The 19998-nt window shown below is 34.1% G+C and overlaps 1 protein-coding gene across 2 annotated transcripts; it reads right to left on the bottom strand.

Moving 5' to 3' along the window:
* Positions 1 to 6730: 6730 nt before the first annotated feature.
* Positions 6731 to 19540, bottom strand: LOC133697977 (serine/threonine-protein kinase RUNKEL-like). Of its 2 annotated transcripts, XR_009842970.1 has the most exons (12): positions 19229 to 19540; positions 19047 to 19136; positions 18275 to 18327; positions 18050 to 18125; positions 12377 to 12438; positions 12200 to 12278; positions 12047 to 12106; positions 10291 to 11907; positions 9144 to 10013; positions 7381 to 8503; positions 7201 to 7295; positions 6731 to 7077 (listed from the first exon to the last, which is right to left on the bottom strand). XR_009842970.1 is itself a non-coding variant. In XM_062120821.1 (11 exons), exons 1-10 carry the CDS (start codon positions 19274 to 19276, stop codon positions 7391 to 7393), a joined length of 4068 nt encoding a protein of 1355 aa, XP_061976805.1. In that variant the 5' UTR covers positions 19277 to 19540; the 3' UTR covers positions 7042 to 7295; positions 7381 to 7390. The 2 variants fall into 2 exon arrangements, 1 of the variants encoding a protein (XP_061976805.1); XM_062120821.1 differs by having other exon boundaries at positions 7042 to 7295.
* Between the last annotated feature and the right edge of the window lie 458 nt (positions 19541 to 19998).

Genomic DNA, 19998 nt, shown 5'->3' with positions numbered 1-19998 from the left:
GTCATAACCCATTTTTGGGTTACTCCTCAAATTCATTTTTCTCTTAAAAAAAAAGAAAAAAATACAAAACAATGTCGTTTTGAACAACATTGTGCTCCTTCTTCCCCTAGACGCGCAGCAGGGGAAGAGGAGATTTTCTCTCATGCAATGCCCCTTTCCCTCTCTCCCCCAAAGACCCAAAACCGACACGACCCACACCCATTTACCTAACAAAGATGAAAAAGCAAAGGAGACAAGCTCTATGGCGACCCCTGAAACGACTGCCTAGTGGCCGCCCAACCACCCTACCCATTCGAGGCGATTGGACTGGGTGAGGGTGGTCTCTCCCCTAGCCTCCTCTAAATACAAAAGAGGGATGAACGAAAAAATAAGGGGGGGCGAGAATTGTTTAAGTTACCTTAGAAGGAAAACAAACAGAGGGCGAAATAGAGGAAAAGAAGAGAGAAAAGAATAGAAAATAGAAACAAAAAAAAACAGATGAAAAACAGAGTAAAGGTTGAGAAAAAAAAACAGAGGGGGACGTCTGTTTAAGAACCAGAGGAGCTTAAAACAAAGAAGAACAGAGAAGGGAAGATTTGAGTAGAGGAAAAGAAAAGAAAAACAAAAAAATAAAGGAAAAAAGAAGAACAATAACCTCCCTCTCTTTTGGTCTATTTCACCACTGCCTGGAACCTATGCCTAATCATCTCCACCACCACTGGCAGTGCCGCTAGCAACCGCAGGTTAGCCCTACTCCCTTTCCCTTTCTTCTTCTTCTTCATTCCCTAGCTGCTCCATTGTTCTGTGTGAACAGTGGAGAGCTGCTCCACTGTTCATTGGGTCGAACAGCACCGACCCAGACTAAAATGCATTGGGTCAAGTCCGGCCCAGGAAAAAAAAAACAAATTCCAAAATTCCAAAAATCTTTTGAAAAAAAATGTGATTTTTCGTGTATTGTTTTATCAATTTTGTGTAATATTGGTTTATATTTTTATACCGTAAAGATACAAATCCGATATTAAAATATCTCGTTTTCTCTAAAATGTTAAAACAAAAAACAATTAAAAAAAATCTTGTTTTCATGCATACGGCCAAGTCTCTCAAAGAAAAAAAAATTATATCATATTTTCATTATAAAAAAAGAAAAACAATTTAAAAACATGTTTTAGCATGCATGTTGGCTTTAATAACCAATTTATTAAAGTCACGAGAACTTGGTCAATATTTCAAAAAATTCAAAAAAATATTTTTTGTTTTCTTTTAATATCAAGGATTACGAACTTACACGTAAGATGTATTTCTAATATTAAAAATATAGTTCTTTTATGTATAGACTTTAGAGCAGTTAGATTTTACCCAGTAAGATAAGAATCTTCTTACCGAGGATAACTTTTCTTAAACCGTAAATGGACCAATTATTGAAAATACAAACAAGACCTTAGATTTCTATCAGACAATTAAACACTGAGCTTACCTTAGGTAGGACATATTTAGGGTGCTAATACCTTCCCTTTACTCAACCAATCCTCGTACCCGATCTCTGAGACCAGTTAGGATTCCTAATAACCAAAATATTAGGTGACGACTCTCATTTTCTTTCCTACTAATAAGAGACAATAATTTCTTGTCTCTCCATATTTGCCAGATAGACACTACACTTACATGAGAGTGGAATATCGTCATGACGTCCGCACATGTGCAACACTGCATTTAATATTCCAGTCTTGGACTTTGTTCTTGAATCTGCATTAACAATCAACTAACCTTGGTTCTCGCGCTTCGCTGTGAGACCAAATTATTTTTTTGTACAAAAAATGGTGTTTAGATATTGAAATGAGGTTAAAAAATGACAAACAAACAACCATGACAAATTTGTAACAATGTTAATAAGGGTTAAATCAACAAGAGATAACAAATGTTTAATTATTAGTATTAGTATTACTATTACTATCATCATTGTCATCACCATCAATAATATTATTATTTTCATTTCTATTTTTATTTCCATCACCATATTATTATTATTATTACCACAACTACTAATATCATCTTTATTATTATTATTATTATTATTATTATTACTACTACTACTACTACTACTAGCACTATTATTATAATTATTATTATTGTTACTACCACTGCCACTATCATTACAATCACAACTATTGTTATTATGATTATCATCAATACTTTAATTTTTATCGTTATTGTTATCATCATCAATAATATTATTATTTTTGTTACTATTTTTATTTTTATCACCATTGTTATTGTTGCTGTTATTTTCATAACTAACATTATTATTATAATTATTACTACTACTACTATTGTTGTTGTTGCTATTATTATTATTATTATTGAAAAAATAAAAACCATGAACTTGATTTGAAGGACATAATTAAAAACTATAAAAACTTTGACAAAAAATCAAGGAAAATAATAAGAAATCATAAGAATGGGATCAAACTGAAATCATCATAATTATCATTGAAAAAACCAAAATAAAAAAGTTGATTTAAAGGATAAAATTGAAAGCCATAAGAACTTTGTAAAAAGAGTAAAGGGGTAAAAATACAAAATTAAAAGCACGAGGACCAAATAAAAAATCATTATATATACAAATTAGAAACCAAGTGTTAAATTGAAAACACATAAAACTTTAACAAAAGGAAAAATGATGAAAATATACAAATCAAAAGTAAAAGGAATAAATCTAAAATTCCAATAACACCAAGGACCATAATATATTTTTTGGGGAAGGAAAGAGAAATAAAAGGTCCTCGGTGATAAATCAGAAATATTTGAACTACACACGTCGCCTAGGATGGAAGATAAGAAGGTGGGAATCGAAGTATACGGCGGAATCCTATTTTTTACCACTAGGAGACGTCGCACGCGCTGCCCCAAAGACGAGACATCTCCCACTCTCTAGCGCGCCATCAACTTTTTCTAATTAGAAATATTATTTAAATGGTAAATTACTGCATTATCCTCATGCAAACCAATAATTAAAAAAAAAACTAGATCTAAAAAACTATAATACCTCTAACCACAATAAATTAAATTTCTTGGATCCAATGGTTCATTTGCAATTCAACTATATATATAAAAATGAAAAATACCAATATACCCCTAACCAATACAATTATTTATTTTTTACTCCTAGGGGTATTTTTTTTATTTTATTGTTCATAAAATACTATATAGACAAAAATACCCTTACACAAATCAATAATAACAAATGATCCATGTGAAAATATCAAAATACCTAACGAGGATCAGCTCAACACCAATCTTAATCACGCTAGAGATCCATTGGCAGTGCCAAGTGGATCAATTATAAGAGCTAAAGTAAAGAAACTTAAAGAGACATTAAATGAGATTGTTCAAAATATATGGGTCAAGATGGATCTAGAGGAGCTTGAGGCGTCAAATGAGCATGAATGACAACCTATAATTCATCTAATCTAAATCCACGAAGAGCTCAATTCAAGTCTTAACAAGGGTTGATGTGTTCGACCCAAAAGTCAACCTTATTTAGGCTTATTTTTTCTAATATTACAAGGATTAAAAATTAATAATTATTCTTCTATTTTTGTGCAAGGTAATTCAGCCAGATCTGATCCTTAATGTAAGAGGATTCTTATCATTAAAAAAAAAAAACGTTTCCTAGTCTATTAAGGAAATTAATGGGCGATAGATTTGTTTCCTAAACTAGGAAGGATTATTTAATAATTCTTCTAGTCTAGAAAGAAAATTAATTAATTCAACAACTAAGGTGTAAAGAATCATTATTTTTATCCAAGAAAAATAAGGAAACCAAGCTCAACAAAGAAAAGCTAGAGGGGCAACGAAAGTTACCAAATCAGAATGGACTTTTTTAATCTATTTGGAGTTCCTAAAATTAGCAACTCTTTCTAAGCATGAAAGGAATACTTATTTGACTATAACACCTTATAAACGAGGGATATAATATCTTTATTTTCTTGTTCTTCATCAATCAGAGCCATGCTTAATTTGATGGACATCCCTGGGATTTTCTTTCTTTCTTTTTTGTTAAGATTAGATTGTTGAAGTTTCAGTATACGAGTAAAATTGGGTTTGATGATATTTTTCATCCCTGTATTATTAAGGTTATGACACATTAAGGGGTGTTTGAAAGTGTGGTAATAATTATGTTTTCAAAGTGCTTTTTACTTGGAAATACGTTAAAATAATGTTTTTTTTATTTTTTTAAAAATTATTTTTTATATCAACACAATAAAACGATCCAAAAACAAAAAAAAATAATTTTAAGTAAAAAAAAATTAAAATTTAAAAAAAAAACAGTATGGAACGCAATCCCAAACTAACCATAAACCTTACACTTGTCAATCACAAGAATTTCATGTTTTTGTTGTGTTCTGGAAAAGAAGGTTTAAGATTTTCACTTGTTTTCATTCTAGAGATAAAATATAAAATTGGATTGTCTTCTTCTCCAAGAACCAAATACATTAATTTCTGTCATGCGCATGTCTCTCTTATCTGATACTCCTAACCAAACTCTATCTTAGAAAGAATGTAACTCCTTTTATCTTTAGGTTGCACAAGAAGCTCCTAGATACCTACTATTTTCTGAGAGCTGCACCCCTCTTGTTTCTAGCCTTAAACTTTCCGCAGCTGGTTGAGATCAACAACGTTCGTAATGGAACACAGGTGATATCCTTAGCCAAAGAACTCAGCTCAACTTTATACAGCTTAGTATTGCCATAACCAAATGTGGAACTCCCTTTTCCAGATCTGAACATATGTTTTGCTTAATTGGTTACTGATCCCAAGCTGTCATGTTGACTTGGTTACACTTGTGTTTTCACTTGAAACACATAGGACAACCTTTTTTTTTAAAAAAAGAACAATGATACAATGGAAAGCAGATAAAAGCATTATTAAATTAATCGTGATTAGTTAACATGTGACAGATTTTTCGATAAATGATCACCTAATTCATAGTCCTTTTTGTGCTGATCACATGCACATGGAATAGAAATAGTTTGTTCCATATTGATCCGGATCAAAACCATGTGCCAGCAGGAATCCAATTGCTACTCCAGGAGGGGAAGCCTTTGCTGGCAAGAACCGATACTATATGCATCAAAACACTGACATGACGTAATTGCAGAGGCACTAACTTCTCAAGAGATGCAGATATTAAAGAATGCAACCAGTTCGTGACTTAAGATGGTCTCCCTTGAAAAAAAATTTGACAGTCTATGGCAATGCATCAACTCATCAGAAGAATAATCAAGGAAAGATGAACATGGAAATACTAGAACTACAAGATCAATTACTCTTTTCAAAAGGTTCGAATCATTTAGCCAGCAAATGACTCACATTTTGAAAATCTAGATTGACCAATATGCTATACACCCCACAGCAATAGCAAAGTTTATCAAGTTTCGTGGCGATGAAGAGGAAGCCGGCAATGCTCCTAGGGGTGAGAAAGCAGAATCAGGCCCTGGTGCCACCACCTCATCTGGATTAGGCGGGCTTGGGGTGGAGGGAATGGTGGGAACCGACGATACGGTTGGGGAAGGTAGCACACCACCAGGAGAAGGCAATAGTGGAGCAATGTCCGGTGACAGTTCTTGGAAAGGAGATAGTGGAGGAGGATTGGTTAGGAATGGTGGTGAAGTAGAGATAGGATAAGGCGAGGTTTTTGAATTTAGCTGACTGGAAGAAGAAAGCAAGGGAAAGATCATTAAAGGCACAATGAGTACTATGAAAAAACAAAAGGAGGCCATTCTAATGATCAAGAAATCAATGTCACACTTACTTGGACAGAGTAATAAAATGTGGGGGTAATGAAAGTTTTGTTTGAGGAAAAAAGGGGTGCCAGTTGACAGTATGGGATCTTTTGGTGCCAGTTATGATGGAGGTACTTTAAAGGTATGACTAAGGGCATCATTAGGTGGGGTCCTGTTCCACGTGGCATATGATGAATGGGTGATGATGAGAATTTGCACGTTGGCATGTATGGGGAAGAGACAAAGATTGGTTGAATTTTGTTGTGATATGTTTGTTGGAGTAGATTCCTTGTGTCCCGTGAATTTGGTTTCCCTAATTTTAGGATCATAATAATCCCATATATCTAACCCAAAGCAACTTTGTGGTCTGACAAATAATAGTGTACAAGTGATAAAACGCCTTGCATCTTAGCATACTGCCCAATTGACCTAGATGAAAGTTCTTTATGAAAAGGAACTATGCAGGAACAGGGTAAATTTGGTTGAAGCCAACCACTCAACTTACCAATGATGAATTTTGCCAACACCAGCTATGGCTGCATGTAGTAACTGATCCTATCTATGCAGACAAATCACACACGCATGGTTTCTTGGGACCACCATGCATGATTAGCAGTAGTTAGCACAGACAGCTAGGCTCAACCAATGCAAGCGGTCGCAGCTGTCCATAGCAAAGCTTATCAAAGATAACATGGATGAGTAAGGATACGACTTATCTCCAAAACTTCAAATGGTCCAAGACAGTATCAAGAATCAAATTGAACGTAACAGCATCTGCCGTCAGCATCCAGTTCCCTGAACCTTGCTACAATCTAACGCCACCGTATCTAAGGCTAGAAGCTACTATAATTTCAAACCTGTCATCCCGAGACTTCATTCAATTATGTAACCATGGAATCAGGTCAATAACCAGCTAACCACAGATAAAAATAATTTGATCACTTAGTGGCAAGCAAACTCAAATGAAATGGTTTTAATGGCTCAGCTTGATTGGTCCCTGTCTATTCACTTAAATAATAACTCATTGTCAATTGAAAAGTACAAGCTTTCAAATTCCAAGCAAGTTCACAAATTTAGGATGTCCATCTCCATCCAGGCCCCAGAATAATTAAAGGAAAGTTGAAGCTTGAGATTAAAATACAGTGATAAAGCAAAAAGGGCTTTCACCGGTGATTGGTGAACCAATGTAAGCGACCGTGTTCAATTTCCAAGTCATTAGAATAATCTAATTTCTTCACACGATGCCCAAGTATGTGCAGTCTTAAAGAAAAGGACAAGGTTGCGCAAAAATGATCTAGTTGCTTTTAAGCCGATTCTGAAGGTAAAAAATTACTTGATTACATGTTTATAACAATGATAGAAAGCTTACAAAGATTATAGAAAAACAGGCCCGTAAGAGGGCACTATACTAGTAATATGCATTAAAGACTGAGCTCACCTCAAGACTGAGGGGGCAGGACCATGACCCTTTATATAGAATTCAGGAAACCTGACTTTCTCGTCCTTTTACAAGCCAACTAACATGCATTATACCTGTGAATAATAGGAAACCAATAGATTTCAGAAATCCTAAACTTTGCGAAACAAACCAAGAAGAGAAAAGAAACCAACAAACAACCTCAAGGACTTCAAATGCAACGAGGCAGGCGCTGCAACTCTGAGGCCGCAAGCAAAGCTGCACTGGCTAAATCAGGGGGGCTTGAATTTTTCAGCTCCAAAAGAATGACTTCAATCCTTGAAATCTCGTTTATGGATATGGATAGTATCATCGCATGTGACAAATATTGCTGACAAGAATAAGCAAGAGCATGTAGTATCCGCTGCAAAACTAAGTGAGGAACACCCTTGCGCGAAGACTCGAGGATTGTACTAACCTTCAGTAGATTAGTTAGAAAACCAGTTGTGGCTTCCCTTGGAGCTGCCTTCAGCAACAACAACACACATTCAGAAGCTATATCTCCAATATTTGCCTCACAGGACCTACTCAACTCCAGCAAAACACCTACATTGCTACCAAAGTCCATTACATCTCTTATGCATTGCTGTTGATCAACTGCAGTGCTTGCCTCAGAAGAATCATTCAGAAGTGCTGGTTCTTTTTTGTAGGCAAGTCCTCTTTTACTGCCAACCGAGCATAGAAGGAATGCCCTACACAGGCCAAGAGTTGGCTCAAGAAAATCTTCCATGTCCTTGGCATACGCAAACTCTAAAAGGTTTCCAATCCTCCTAACCACTTTTAATTGAGAAAGCAACTTGGATTCCATTTCAGGAGCTGAGGCCAAAGCCAGACACAGCTGAACATTATTGACATTTGCACTTGATAGGTCACCAAGCAAAAACTCAAAGCACTGTGAGACTGTCTTCAGATGTAGAATGTCTGATATTTTTATGTAATTAAACTCAATGAGCATCACAAGGAGCTTCTGCGCATACATGGGAATGGGATCTTCATCTTCAATAAAGGTAGGGTAGAGAGGTAGGAAATGAATAATGGATATGGACTTTAAAGCCTCTGATCTTTGGTCATCTTCCAAAGGTTCATTCAAGAAAATGATCATCACATCAAACAGAATTTTAAGGCACAAAAATCTGGCATCACCATCCTTGTTGCCCTTGTACAGAACAGCTAGACCAGGAAGGATTTCACAAATGAAAATGTTGGGGCTTTCATGAATGACAAGGCGCTCCTCTGCAACAGATTCAAGAACTCGAAGAAGGGTTATTTGGAAGTCATCTCTGCCCTGGAAATTAAACAAAAAAATGTTTCAGTATTTGAATCATCATTTTGCTCCCTGTGGTGATCAGAAGTGCTCCATGATAAAAGAAATTTAATGTTTATTTACCAAAATAAGAAGATAATTGTGGAAATGTCCACCTAAGAAAGTCTACTCTACTCCATATCCGTCTGAGCTACGCACAATCTGTTGGTGCAATTTGTTACCCTATACCTTGTTGTATAATGGATCACTACTTGTCCAAGCATTATATTTTACCAGCCATGCAGTTATCTTTCTTCAACAACTAAACACTTTCCATAGCGAGTTGCAAAACAATAAATTAACTCTAATTTAATCGAGTCAGCCAAAAGGATTATTATACCCTATATACGGCAGGTGTATTAGGTTGCCACTTGAATAGGCATCTTGCCAACCATGTAATGCCCTAATTTTACTGGGTCAAGCCAACTCGTTCAAGCATTTGTATACCTCAGACTTCATAACCGCATTTTAATTATTTACATCTAGACAAGGAAATCTAGCCAAACAATTACTTTGCACTTTATATCCTAAAGCTTTGTTCAATTAAGAGAAAAAATGAAAAATAAACGTAAAAATAAGAAATAAACAAGCAGAAAAAAATTACTCAGCTCCAGCTTCCTACCTGAAATGGTGTCTCCATGACTTTGACTAAATTTGCCAGCTGCTGCATAACTTGATGGCTCACCACCCTCAACTTAAAAGAAGAGCTTCCAAGAAGATGAAGAACAACTGGAAACAAATGAACATTGGTCTTTGGAGCAATTCGATGTGCAATGGCAGAGCTGTGACCATGGCGCCTTCCTCCCATCATTTGCTGAATATCTCCTGTTATAATATCAAGTAAACTTGGTATTATAGATGCCACAGCATGCACAAATGCATCTAGACTTTGTTGGAGATAGATGTCCTTCTCTTTTGCTACCCTATCCAAGGCAGATAGTAACCTCGGATTGCAAAAAAAGTGTGGTAGACATCTCCTAGCATTTTTACAAAGATGAGCAATGAAAAGAAGTGTCTTTCCCCTCAAAATGTCACTACCCTGCTCAGTAAGAGACACGAGACTTGGGACCAAATTCTTATCCTCCGCCAAGTTTGAAAGGTGCCGTCCAATATTTGTGAACAAATGAATTCCAAGCATAGCCATATTTAAGAGGTTCAAACTTATTTGCTGCTCACGTGGGCTGCCCTTGACAAGGGTAGTTGCTGTATCCTTGAAAGACAGTTTCTCCATGACTGATTGAATGCTAGGAGGGTTAAATCTTGTCAGGCGAACTAAACATGAACCTGCAGTAAGCCTGATGCTCTCCTGTTTCCCTACAGCTCTATATATATAACAGAGGTTACTAATCACATCCTGGCTAGTGAAGCGAGCTGGCCAGTGTCCCCCTTGACTGCAAATGTTTTCAATTGTCCTCAATGCATAAAGTTGAGCTATATCATCCTCTCCTTTACGTAAAACGGATGACACCAATGAAATCAATGAGTTGGGAACCTGCTTCCAGTAAAAGAACATTATTAAATGAAGAAAATAGCAGAATAAAATGACGCATAAAAAAAGACATTACACATCAGCAGAACTTCCTATCAGAGCATGACTTTTGAAACTCCGTGAATCATAGAAAAAGGAGTCTCTCCATTACACAGAATCTAACAGATGTGTACAGATGAAAAGATGGGGAAAAAAGGAAACTTCATTGAATGGAAAAATCAAGTTTCATGCAATATAGCATGCAAAAAAGAAATTTATGAAAGTAAGGTAGAAAACTAACCTGCCAGCCAAATGTGGATCTGCTGTCCTTTGATGGAGATTCTGGCGGATTGTTATCTTTGCTCTGATCATTCTGGGTGGATATGTAAAACAGCAACTCACCTAAAGCAGCCATGGAAAATCTCCTAACTTTTTCCTGCTTGTCTCTAAGGCCATCTGTTAGTGAGCCCAGAATTCCAGAATTTGCCAAATCGTCTTCAATAAAAGTTGAATGACGAATTAACAAGCCAATCAATGAAGCAAGTTGAACACGCAAAGCTGGGGTCTTGGACAGTCGAAGCATTTTAACGAGCATGAGCATTATTGGCCCATTTGTCAGGATATTGGCTGTGTCAGCATTGCTACTCAACATCTCAAGGTATCTAATTACATTCAACTTCTCCCCGATGCTAGTGTTTCCATTTAAAATGGATATGATCTTATTGGTGAGTGCATCGAGCTCCTCCCTAGACATCCTTACAAAATCAGATGGTTGCAAGGCCTCGAATGGAAGAGAGGGAATAACATCTGACACTTTATCAGCTTTTCTACTGGGCATTACAGGTCTGACAGATAGATCAGATGGATGCCAAAGGACCTGTGAAAGGTCATGGGATGATTTTGAAGAATCAAACTCAATGGCTGACACTAAACCTTCTTTATTTCTCTGATTCCTGAGCTGAGGACTAGCACTGAGTGGAGTAGAAACCATATCAACATGCTCTGAAGATGAATCCTGATCATTTGTTCTTGATTCATCTGAGGCAGGTGCGTTTACCACAGGAGAGGTTTCTGATTGGGGAATGTTATTGACCACCTCTTCTGCTGTACTGTTTGGGTTATCTAACCCATCAGGTTCATCATGTGTCTCGTCTTCAGCGTTCTCGTTAAAATCAAGCTCCATATCAGTGTTCTCAATTTTGACTTCAGAATCATTCTCGGAGCCATTGGGCAACGGCCTCCTGTAGTTTTCCTTCTCATTCTCCCTCTGTAAATTTGATTTTGCTATCCTTGACAACCTTAAGAGATTAACACGCCTAGCAGCATTGGAAGGATCTTTCTGCTTCTCCTCAACCACCCTGCCAGAGGCCTTTGTTTGAGTTTTCCTGCCACTTGGCGTACCTTTAACTGGTGTCTCATGACCTCTTGATCCTAACATAGAATTCTCATCCAGTTTTGGGGTCCCTTTTGCATCTTTTTCACGATGTTTAGGAGGGGTTCTATTTGCTAAAGATCTATCACCATTACGTTCTGAGAGGCAAGGCTTAGCACAAAGCTCAATCATATTATCAAAAGCCGTTTGAGGAGGTAATGGCACTGGAGAAATTTTAGACATCCAGAAGGCATGTCCACAAAGCTCCCTCCACTGGATTCTTTCAGCTGGATCTTTTACCAGAAGAGAACTGATTAAGTTGGCAAAGGGACGGCTTGGAGTGCCGGGGAGGGGTGGTGGCGGATCTGAGAGTATGGATTTCACTAGCTGTGTGAATTCTCTTCCCACAAAAGGAGGCCTCCCTGCATAGCACTCATACAGTACACAGCCTAAAGCCCAAAAGTCAGATGCATACGAATGGACACCCCCATCCTCAAATAGTTCAGGAGCCATATAACAAGGTGTTCCGCGTTTTGCTTGTGGCAACTAAGTAAATACATATAAACAAAGTTAAGAGTCATAAAAAATTGTAACCAGATAATAAAAGGACAAGCTCCATGTCGTGATGCCACGTCAAATATTCTGCAAATAGTGTGTTAAATGCTGAGTAGTTAGAACAACCTACCATGGACGAAGGAGTTTTTGTTATATCGCTCAATTTTCTTGCCAATCCAAAATCACATAGCTGCATTGCACAAATGAGCATGAATACCAATCATGTGCATAGAAAAAACTAGAAAATTACTCAACCATACAAAAATAAAAATGCAAAATGCACCTTTGTGTGTCCATTCTCATCTAAGAGGATATTTGATGGTTTTAAATCACAGTAAATGATTCCTTTTGAGTGTAAGAACCTGACAGAAGTGATCATTGTTAAAAAAAAATATTGAAAGCAGACAATTATTACAGACATCAAATAGAATAAAATTAATTGCCAATCAGTATTTCTTACTGCAAAGCTCTAACTAAGTCACGGGCAAGATCATGAATTGAGTCTTCAGGCAGCTGACTGTCCTGAAAGTCAATTATAAAGTATCTTGGTGAAATTATCATTCACTGGACGTTGCATATAACAAAATTTGAAATCGTTTGCTTGATTGAACTACATGAAACAGCAAAAAATTCACAAGATGGGAATCTAGCATGTTACGCCAAAATTACAAGCCAATATCATTGGCAATTGTGCAACCTCACTTCCATATTTATCACCATAGGTTTAATGCATAAGATACCCAAATGCTTTGTGAGGCCAATGTCTCAGTTTTTTTGTCACCTTGAGTGTCAAATCAAAATTAGAAGAAAATTATACTGATATGCATTCCAAATTCTGCGCAAATTTCACAACATTTCCATTCCTAACAGTAGAAAATTGGTGAAGATAAAACAGGATTCAGTCTAACTGACTATACAAACCTGTTTGTTGCCTAAAGACAAGACAGAACAGAAGGCATAAACACTAGTACATTGACGCCTAGTGTTCTTTTTCTCTTATTTAAGAAAAAAATGAACTCTTCATGGACGTCTCATTTCTAGACTATCCAGATTGCTGTACTGGGAAAACACATATAATGATACAGCAACCTATTGCAAAGCCTGTAAGAAATTTGTAGTAACATAAACATGAATCATATTCATAATTAAAACAAATTGTGGATAATTGATCTCATTGAACCTTTAACTAATATTCACCTAATAGAAATTATTCAAATTAATTGTACGTGCTTGGTGAAATAAAAAATAAATTTAAAATGACATGTAATGGTATCAATGTGAGTATTCTTCGTTAAATGTGAGTGTGTTAAGTTTGTACACATTAAATGTGAGTGAAAATATTAGTGTCTTAGGTTAATTATGTGAAATGTGAGTGTGCTAGGATTTAACAAATGTGAGTGTAGTTGGTAAATCAAAATGACATATGCAATGATGTAAATGAAGACTTTATGTTCCTATGAATAGGTGGTGAAGTTGTGACGAGATGATTGTTGTTTTTGGTGTGTGAAGAGAAGAGTGAAGAAGAGGAAGGAAAGAGTTCTTTTAATAACCTTTTAGAGAAATGAGTTAGAACTTTTGTGAGAGAAAAGAGTTAGTGCTATTGTGTAAGGAATACAAGAGATAGAGATCTTGTTTTCCTTGTCATTCTTCCCATTTGTCTATAAAAAATTCTTAGAAAGATTTTGAGTTCACAATCCTTTGGTTCGAAGATTTTCAAAGAAAATATATCATTTGAAAGTCAAGTTGTTAAAATCCTGAAAGACTACTTGCAAGAAATTGTTTGCACCAAGTGACAAGCACTAAATCTTAAGGACAAAAGTTTAATCTTTGACAAGAACATCATATAAGAATCTTCATCAAGTTAGTGCTTTTGTTATTTGTTTGTTAATTTGTCAATCGAAAGGTTTTACCATTATATTAGACTTTGTTTAGTTTATTTTGTGAATATATATATATATATATATATATATATATATATATATATTAATTTTTAAAGAGAATGTTAGCATGTTGAAAATTTAAGTTGTAATTTAATTTTTTTTTTAATTTGTTATATTCTCACATATAAATTTAATTTTAATTATATATGTTTTAATCTATAACTTTTTTGTCTATTTTTAGCTTTATGATTTCGTTTATTTTGTTTAATTTTGGAAGTTATTATATATCTTTTTCTTAAAGTTATAGTTTATCTTCTAAAAATGGTTTTTCATATTATTTATATGTCTTAATATGTGAATTATTGATGGTTTATGCTATTTTGCTTATATGATTATGCTTTTTTTAATTAACATGCTTGAACATTATATAATGATATGATGTATCTTAAAAGGAACTTAAGCTTTTAATGTATTGATTTTATGTTGCATAATTTCATACTCTTATTTACTTAAATTGCTTTATTAAAAGTCTTATTTTATATTACATGTTTATTGTAGAGTCGAAATAGTTATAAATATTATTGGCTATTGTTTATTTTATTTTATTTTTATAGATTACATCATGTCTTCTACTTTTTATACTCAAGACTTGGTTGTGCCAACTAATTTTGCTTCGGCAAGTTCTACTTTGATAGTAAAGATTGCACCATCACATTATGTGGTGCAGTAAATGGTGAGAAACCTGAAAAGTTTGATGGATTGAACTTTAAAAGGTGACAACAAAAAATATTGTTCTATTTGACCACTTTGAACTTGGCAAAGTTCTTGACTGAAAAAGTACTAAAACTGTCAGATGATGAATCCGATCCCACTACTATGGGAGCAATGAATGTTTGGAATCATAATGTTTTATATGTAAAAACTACATCTTCAATAGATTAAACAATACACTATATAATATGTATAATTCAATCAAGAGTATAAAGACATTTTATGAAGCTTTGGATAAAAAGTACAAGGCTGAAGATGCAAGTATAAAGAGAATCATAGTCAGCAAGTTTCTAGAGTTTAAAATGATTGACTCAAAGACTGTTATAAGTCAAGTTCAAAAGTTTCAACTTATCTTACATGATATTCATGTTGAAGGAATGTTACTAAATGAATCATTCCAAGTGGCTACAATCATTGAAAAATTATTGTCGTCTTGAAAAGACTTCAAGAACTATCTTAAGAATAAGCGCAAGAAGATAAGAATTGAAGACCTTATTTTGAGATGAAGGGTAAAAGAAAGCAATAAGTTGTCTAAAAAAAGATCTAACTCTTCTATTACCCCAAAAAGCAAATGTTGTGGAACAAGTGGTAAAGTCCTACAACAAAAATCAGAAGAAAAAGGCATGCTATGAAAGGGAAATGAATTGTCAAGAAATTCAATGGCAAATGCTTTATCTACAACAAAACTAGGCATTTGGCCAAGGATTGCAGAAATAAGAGTCAGCAAGGAAACCTTAAGAAAATGATTGATCAAGCTAATGTCATTGAGGTTGACCACCTCATAAATGAACTTATCTACTGTTATTTATGAAGTCCTAATTAATAATCCTGAGCAATGGTGGGTTGACACTGATGCCACAAGACATGTATGTGTTGAGAAGAGGATTTTTTTCACCTATAAAGAAATGGATGGAAAAGGCCTATACATGGAGAACTCATCAACCTCGAAAGTACTAGGTGTTGGAAAGATCATATTAAAGATGATTTCTGGAAAGCTTCTTACCTTCAACAATATACTTCATGTTGTTAATATCAGGAAGAACTTAGTGTCTAACTCATTGTTGAGCACAAATGATTTTAAGATGATCTTTAAGAGTGACAAACTTATACTTTCTAAAAGTGGTATGTTTATAGAAAAGAGTTATCTTTGTGATGACCTTTTTAAAATGAATGTAATGATCATTGTAACTATTGATGAGAATAACAAAAAGATTGTATTTTCTTGTTTGTTTGAGTCTTGTGATGTGTTGCATGGTAGGTTAAATCATGAAAATTATAATTCTATGCAAAAATTAATAAAACATGAATTATTAACAAGTATGATTTTTTAGAAAATTATAAGTGCGAAATTTGTGTAGAATCAAAATTCATAAAACCTTTTTTTCAAATAATTAAAAGAAATAATGAACATCTAGGTTTAATTCATTTAGATATTAATGATTTAAAGTTTGTGCAAACCAAAGATGAAAAAAAAAATATTATGTTATTGTTATAGATAATTGCATAAGGTATTGCTATACCTATTTAAGAATGAAGTTGAAAATCAACTTGATAAAAAAATAAAGATAATAAGAAGTGATAGAAAAGTGTTGTTCTCAAAATGGTATTATCCACCAAAAAATCGCTCCTTATTCACCTCAAGAAAATAGCATTACGGCATGTAAGAACTGAACTTTACAATAAATTATGAATGTCATGTTGATAAGTTCAGGAGCTCCTCATAACTTGTAGGGGGCAACTTTGACTATCAATTATGTACTAAACAAAGTACCGCATAATAAGCTAGAGAAAACACCATATGAATTATGGAAAGGTAGAAAATCTTCCTACAAATACCTTAAAGTGTAGGTGTGCCATGCAAAGTTAACAATAGTTAATCTCAAACTAGTCAAGATAAGACCTAAAATTGTGGATTATGTATTTATCGGATATACCTATAATAGTAGTGCATATCGATTTCTTGTATACAAGTCAAGTATTAAGAATATTCATCCTAATATAATTATGGAATCAAGGAATGCTACATTCTTTAAAGATGTGTTTACATTAAAGGAAGCACAAGAAAATCATCCATTTAAGAGAATGATTGTCGTTGGCCCAAACAGTTATCATCAATCTGAAAATGATGTAATAATTCACCAAGTCATTATCTCTCTATGAATCTTTGAGTCTTTTATTATGGTTAAACAATTTTCATTCACGTGAAGGATTGTAAGTAATTTATTTTAACACAAACATGAAACATACTCATAATTAAAACAAATTGTGGATGAATGAGAAATTGATCTCATTGAACCCTTGACTCACATTCACCTAATAGAAATTATTCACCTAATTGTACGTGCATGGTGAAATGGTTAATTGGTAAAATGGAAGGTAAATTCAAAATGACATATGTAATGATGTCAATGTAAGTATTCTTTGTTAAATATGAATGTGTTAGGTTTATACACATTAAATGTGAGTGGAAATGTTAGTGTGTTAGGTTAATGATGTGAAATGTGAGTGTGCTAGGATTTAACATATGTGCGTGTGGTTGGTAAATCAAAATGACATGTAATGATGTAAATGAAGACTTTGTGTTCCTATAACTAGGTCGTGAAGTTGTGAAGAGATAATTGTTGTTTTTGGTGTGTGAAGTGAAGAGTGAAGAAGAGGAAAGAAAGAGTTCTTGTAATAAACTTTAAGAGAAACGAGTTAGTAATTTTGTGAGAGAAAAGAGTTAGTGCTATTATGTAAGGAATACAAGAGATAAAGATCTTGTTTTCTTTGTCATTCTTCCCCGTTATCTCCATACTAAAATGTAAAAGATTCGTAGAAAGATTTTGAGTTCACAATCTTTTGCTTCATAGATTTTCGAAGGAAAGGCATCATTTAAAAGTTAAGTTGTTGAAATCCTGAGAGACTACTTGCAAGAAATCATTTACACCAAATGACAAGCATTTAAGTCTTAAAGACAAAAGTTTAATCCTTGACAATAACACCATATCTTTAAACAAGAATCATCAACATGTGTCTTATAAAATTTATATTGGTTTAAATTTTATATCAAGTTATTTTAACTTGCTTTGTTTATATTAGTATGCATGCTAGGAAATTGTTATAATTCAATTTCATATATAAGTACATTACTTTGATTTATATTTATGCATGCTATGTAATTATGATCATGCTTTTGTGTTAAACTAAACAATTGTCCAATCTTTAGTAGGTCAAAAATCGCAAACAAAGCCTGCCTTTTTTTTCTGCCTTGTATTTCTAAAAACAATTCACCAATAAAATTATCAGTCATATTATTTTTAATCCTGAGCATGAATGATCAATTCCACAGTTCCCCTTGTGTCCAGCGAAAGAATGAGAAATTCATTAAAGAAAAGCAAGGCATACAATAAACATTAAACAGTCTCTACCTGTCGCAATAAGATCATGAGAAATTCATTAAAGAAAAGCAAGGCATACAATAAACATTAAACAGTCTCTACCTGTCGCAATAAGGTCATGAGATCTCCACCAACACAATATTCCAAAACCAACCACAAGTGAGATGGTGTTTCGTACCTAATACATACATCAGGAGGTGTGAAGAAACCGAAAAGGTAAGCAAATGAAACAAAGAAAAGCATGAACTGTATTACTAAGTGACAAATAAATACATTGGATGAAAATAAGAATCTTGAGAGCTATTACCCCCTGCTAACAAGCCTTACCAAGAGTAAAATTTTAAAACATTTGAATGATCCAAGGAGTGAAGCATCCTAACCTGCAAATAATACCAATAAAAGGGTATGAGTTAATGACATCTATAAGAACTAGCATCAAGCATCGCTTGAATTTTCTAAGACAGTGATAAGTAGGCATAGAATACTCTACAGCCCCTCATTTCCCATGCATAAAATAAAAGTGAGAAAGATTAAATTAAAAAGAAAGAAAGAGAAAAGGAAAGATGACTTCTAGCACATTCAACTCAAAATTGAGTGTTCTGAACGATGGGTAATAGCAAAGCCACTCATTCCCACAATTTTTACTAAAAATATATACCCGCTGGCTCATTCAGGTCTAGTTCCCAATACTACAAACATACTTGACATTGACTTCCTTAAACGCACCTGGTACCTAAAATTCACTAGCATCTTTAGTACTTAATTAAGATACAGCAATGACACAAAAAATTGTGTTAAATCAGCTACAAAACCAGACATTTATCAAATTTAAGCGGCTAAATTGTTTTAAATAAGTTACTAAAACAAACATTTCCCAAATCTAATAAACTAAATTGCACTACATTAATAATTAAAACAGGTATTGCATCAAATTTAATCAACTAAGCTGCCTTAAATTAGTTGCTAAAACAGGCACTTCATCGAATTAAAAATCACAAACTTAAATTCAACTTTGATCAAAGATCAATTACTCCAAATTCGACCAAAAACAGAAATTAAATAAGCAAACGGAACAAGAACAGCTCTTTATTATCCTTACTTCGTGAAGAACTTTCCTCTTCTGCGACTTGTCGACACTCTTAACAGCGAAATACTCAATCGTCTTCTTCTTTCTACCTTTATACACACTCTACACAATTCAAAACGAAAATCAGAGATTCGAAGAAATTCGCGCATTCTTAAAATATTTGAAACAAGCTACTGGTTTAAGTTTTAAATTACCGAGTATTTGCCACGGCCAATAGCTTCATAGATATGGAAATGATTCATGGCGACTGAACTGGATTTCTAGGGTTCCGATTTCGATAAAATGACACTGCTTTTATCAGAGATCGGAGAAAGAGTGGATGAATTTTTAAGGGGGGTTTGGATGCGAGTATTTTTGGAGATTTGTCTTGGGTTATGATTGGAGTGAGTGAGGGTTCCGCTTTAGTGATGGGTCAAAAAAACGAGGAGGAGAGCAAGAGGGTGCTATGGGCGGGAATATGAATATGTAATTGAAAAATATAAAAGCCGAAAATAAGAGAATGTCGGGTTTATGCGTACGCCTTGTATCCAAACAGGATCAGACGCATTTTCGATTTTTGAATTTGGGTGGTGCTATTATATTTGAACAATGTTTCACGTGACTATCACGTGATCAGAATCATACTTGGAAATTAGAATACCTTAACTTCCATTTTGTGGTCGTATGTATGCGGCAACAACATAGACTTTTTGGTATTAAGATATTTTAAACCTTGGTTTTATATAAGTTAAAATAACTTGATTTTTATTTATGAAAACTTGTTTTCTATTTATTTTATATTTAAAAATCTATTTCACAATCATTTTAATTAAAGATATATTTTTTAAAATCTATTTTTTAAAACCACAATTAAAAATATTTTTATTAAATATATTTTTAAAAACTATAATTGCATGAACTACCAGAATTGTCATGCTTAGAATTTCAATAAAATGATTTAAAAAAACCATTCAAATTTACAAGT

Source organism: Populus nigra, chromosome 6 (assembly GCF_951802175.1).
Source record: "Populus nigra chromosome 6, ddPopNigr1.1, whole genome shotgun sequence".
Taxonomy (NCBI): domain Eukaryota; kingdom Viridiplantae; phylum Streptophyta; class Magnoliopsida; order Malpighiales; family Salicaceae; genus Populus; species Populus nigra.
Note: the sequence above shows the minus strand (reverse complement) of the source record. Positions and strands in the feature narration are given on the sequence as shown.

Bases quoted from the DNA above. Each gene is read 5' to 3' on its own strand.
- LOC133697977 (XM_062120821.1), bottom strand. From the start codon at position 19,276: ATGAATCATTTCCATATCTATGAAGCTATTGGCCGTGGCAAATACTCG. The intron at 12,439-18,049 runs GTAGAGACTGTT...ATTGACTTTCAG, and splicing joins TCATGACCTTATTGCGACAG to GACAGTCAGCTGCCTGAAGA. The intron at 11,908-12,046 runs GTAGGTTGTTCT...GTATTTACTTAG, and splicing joins CAAAAACTCCTTCGTCCATG to TTGCCACAAGCAAAACGCGG.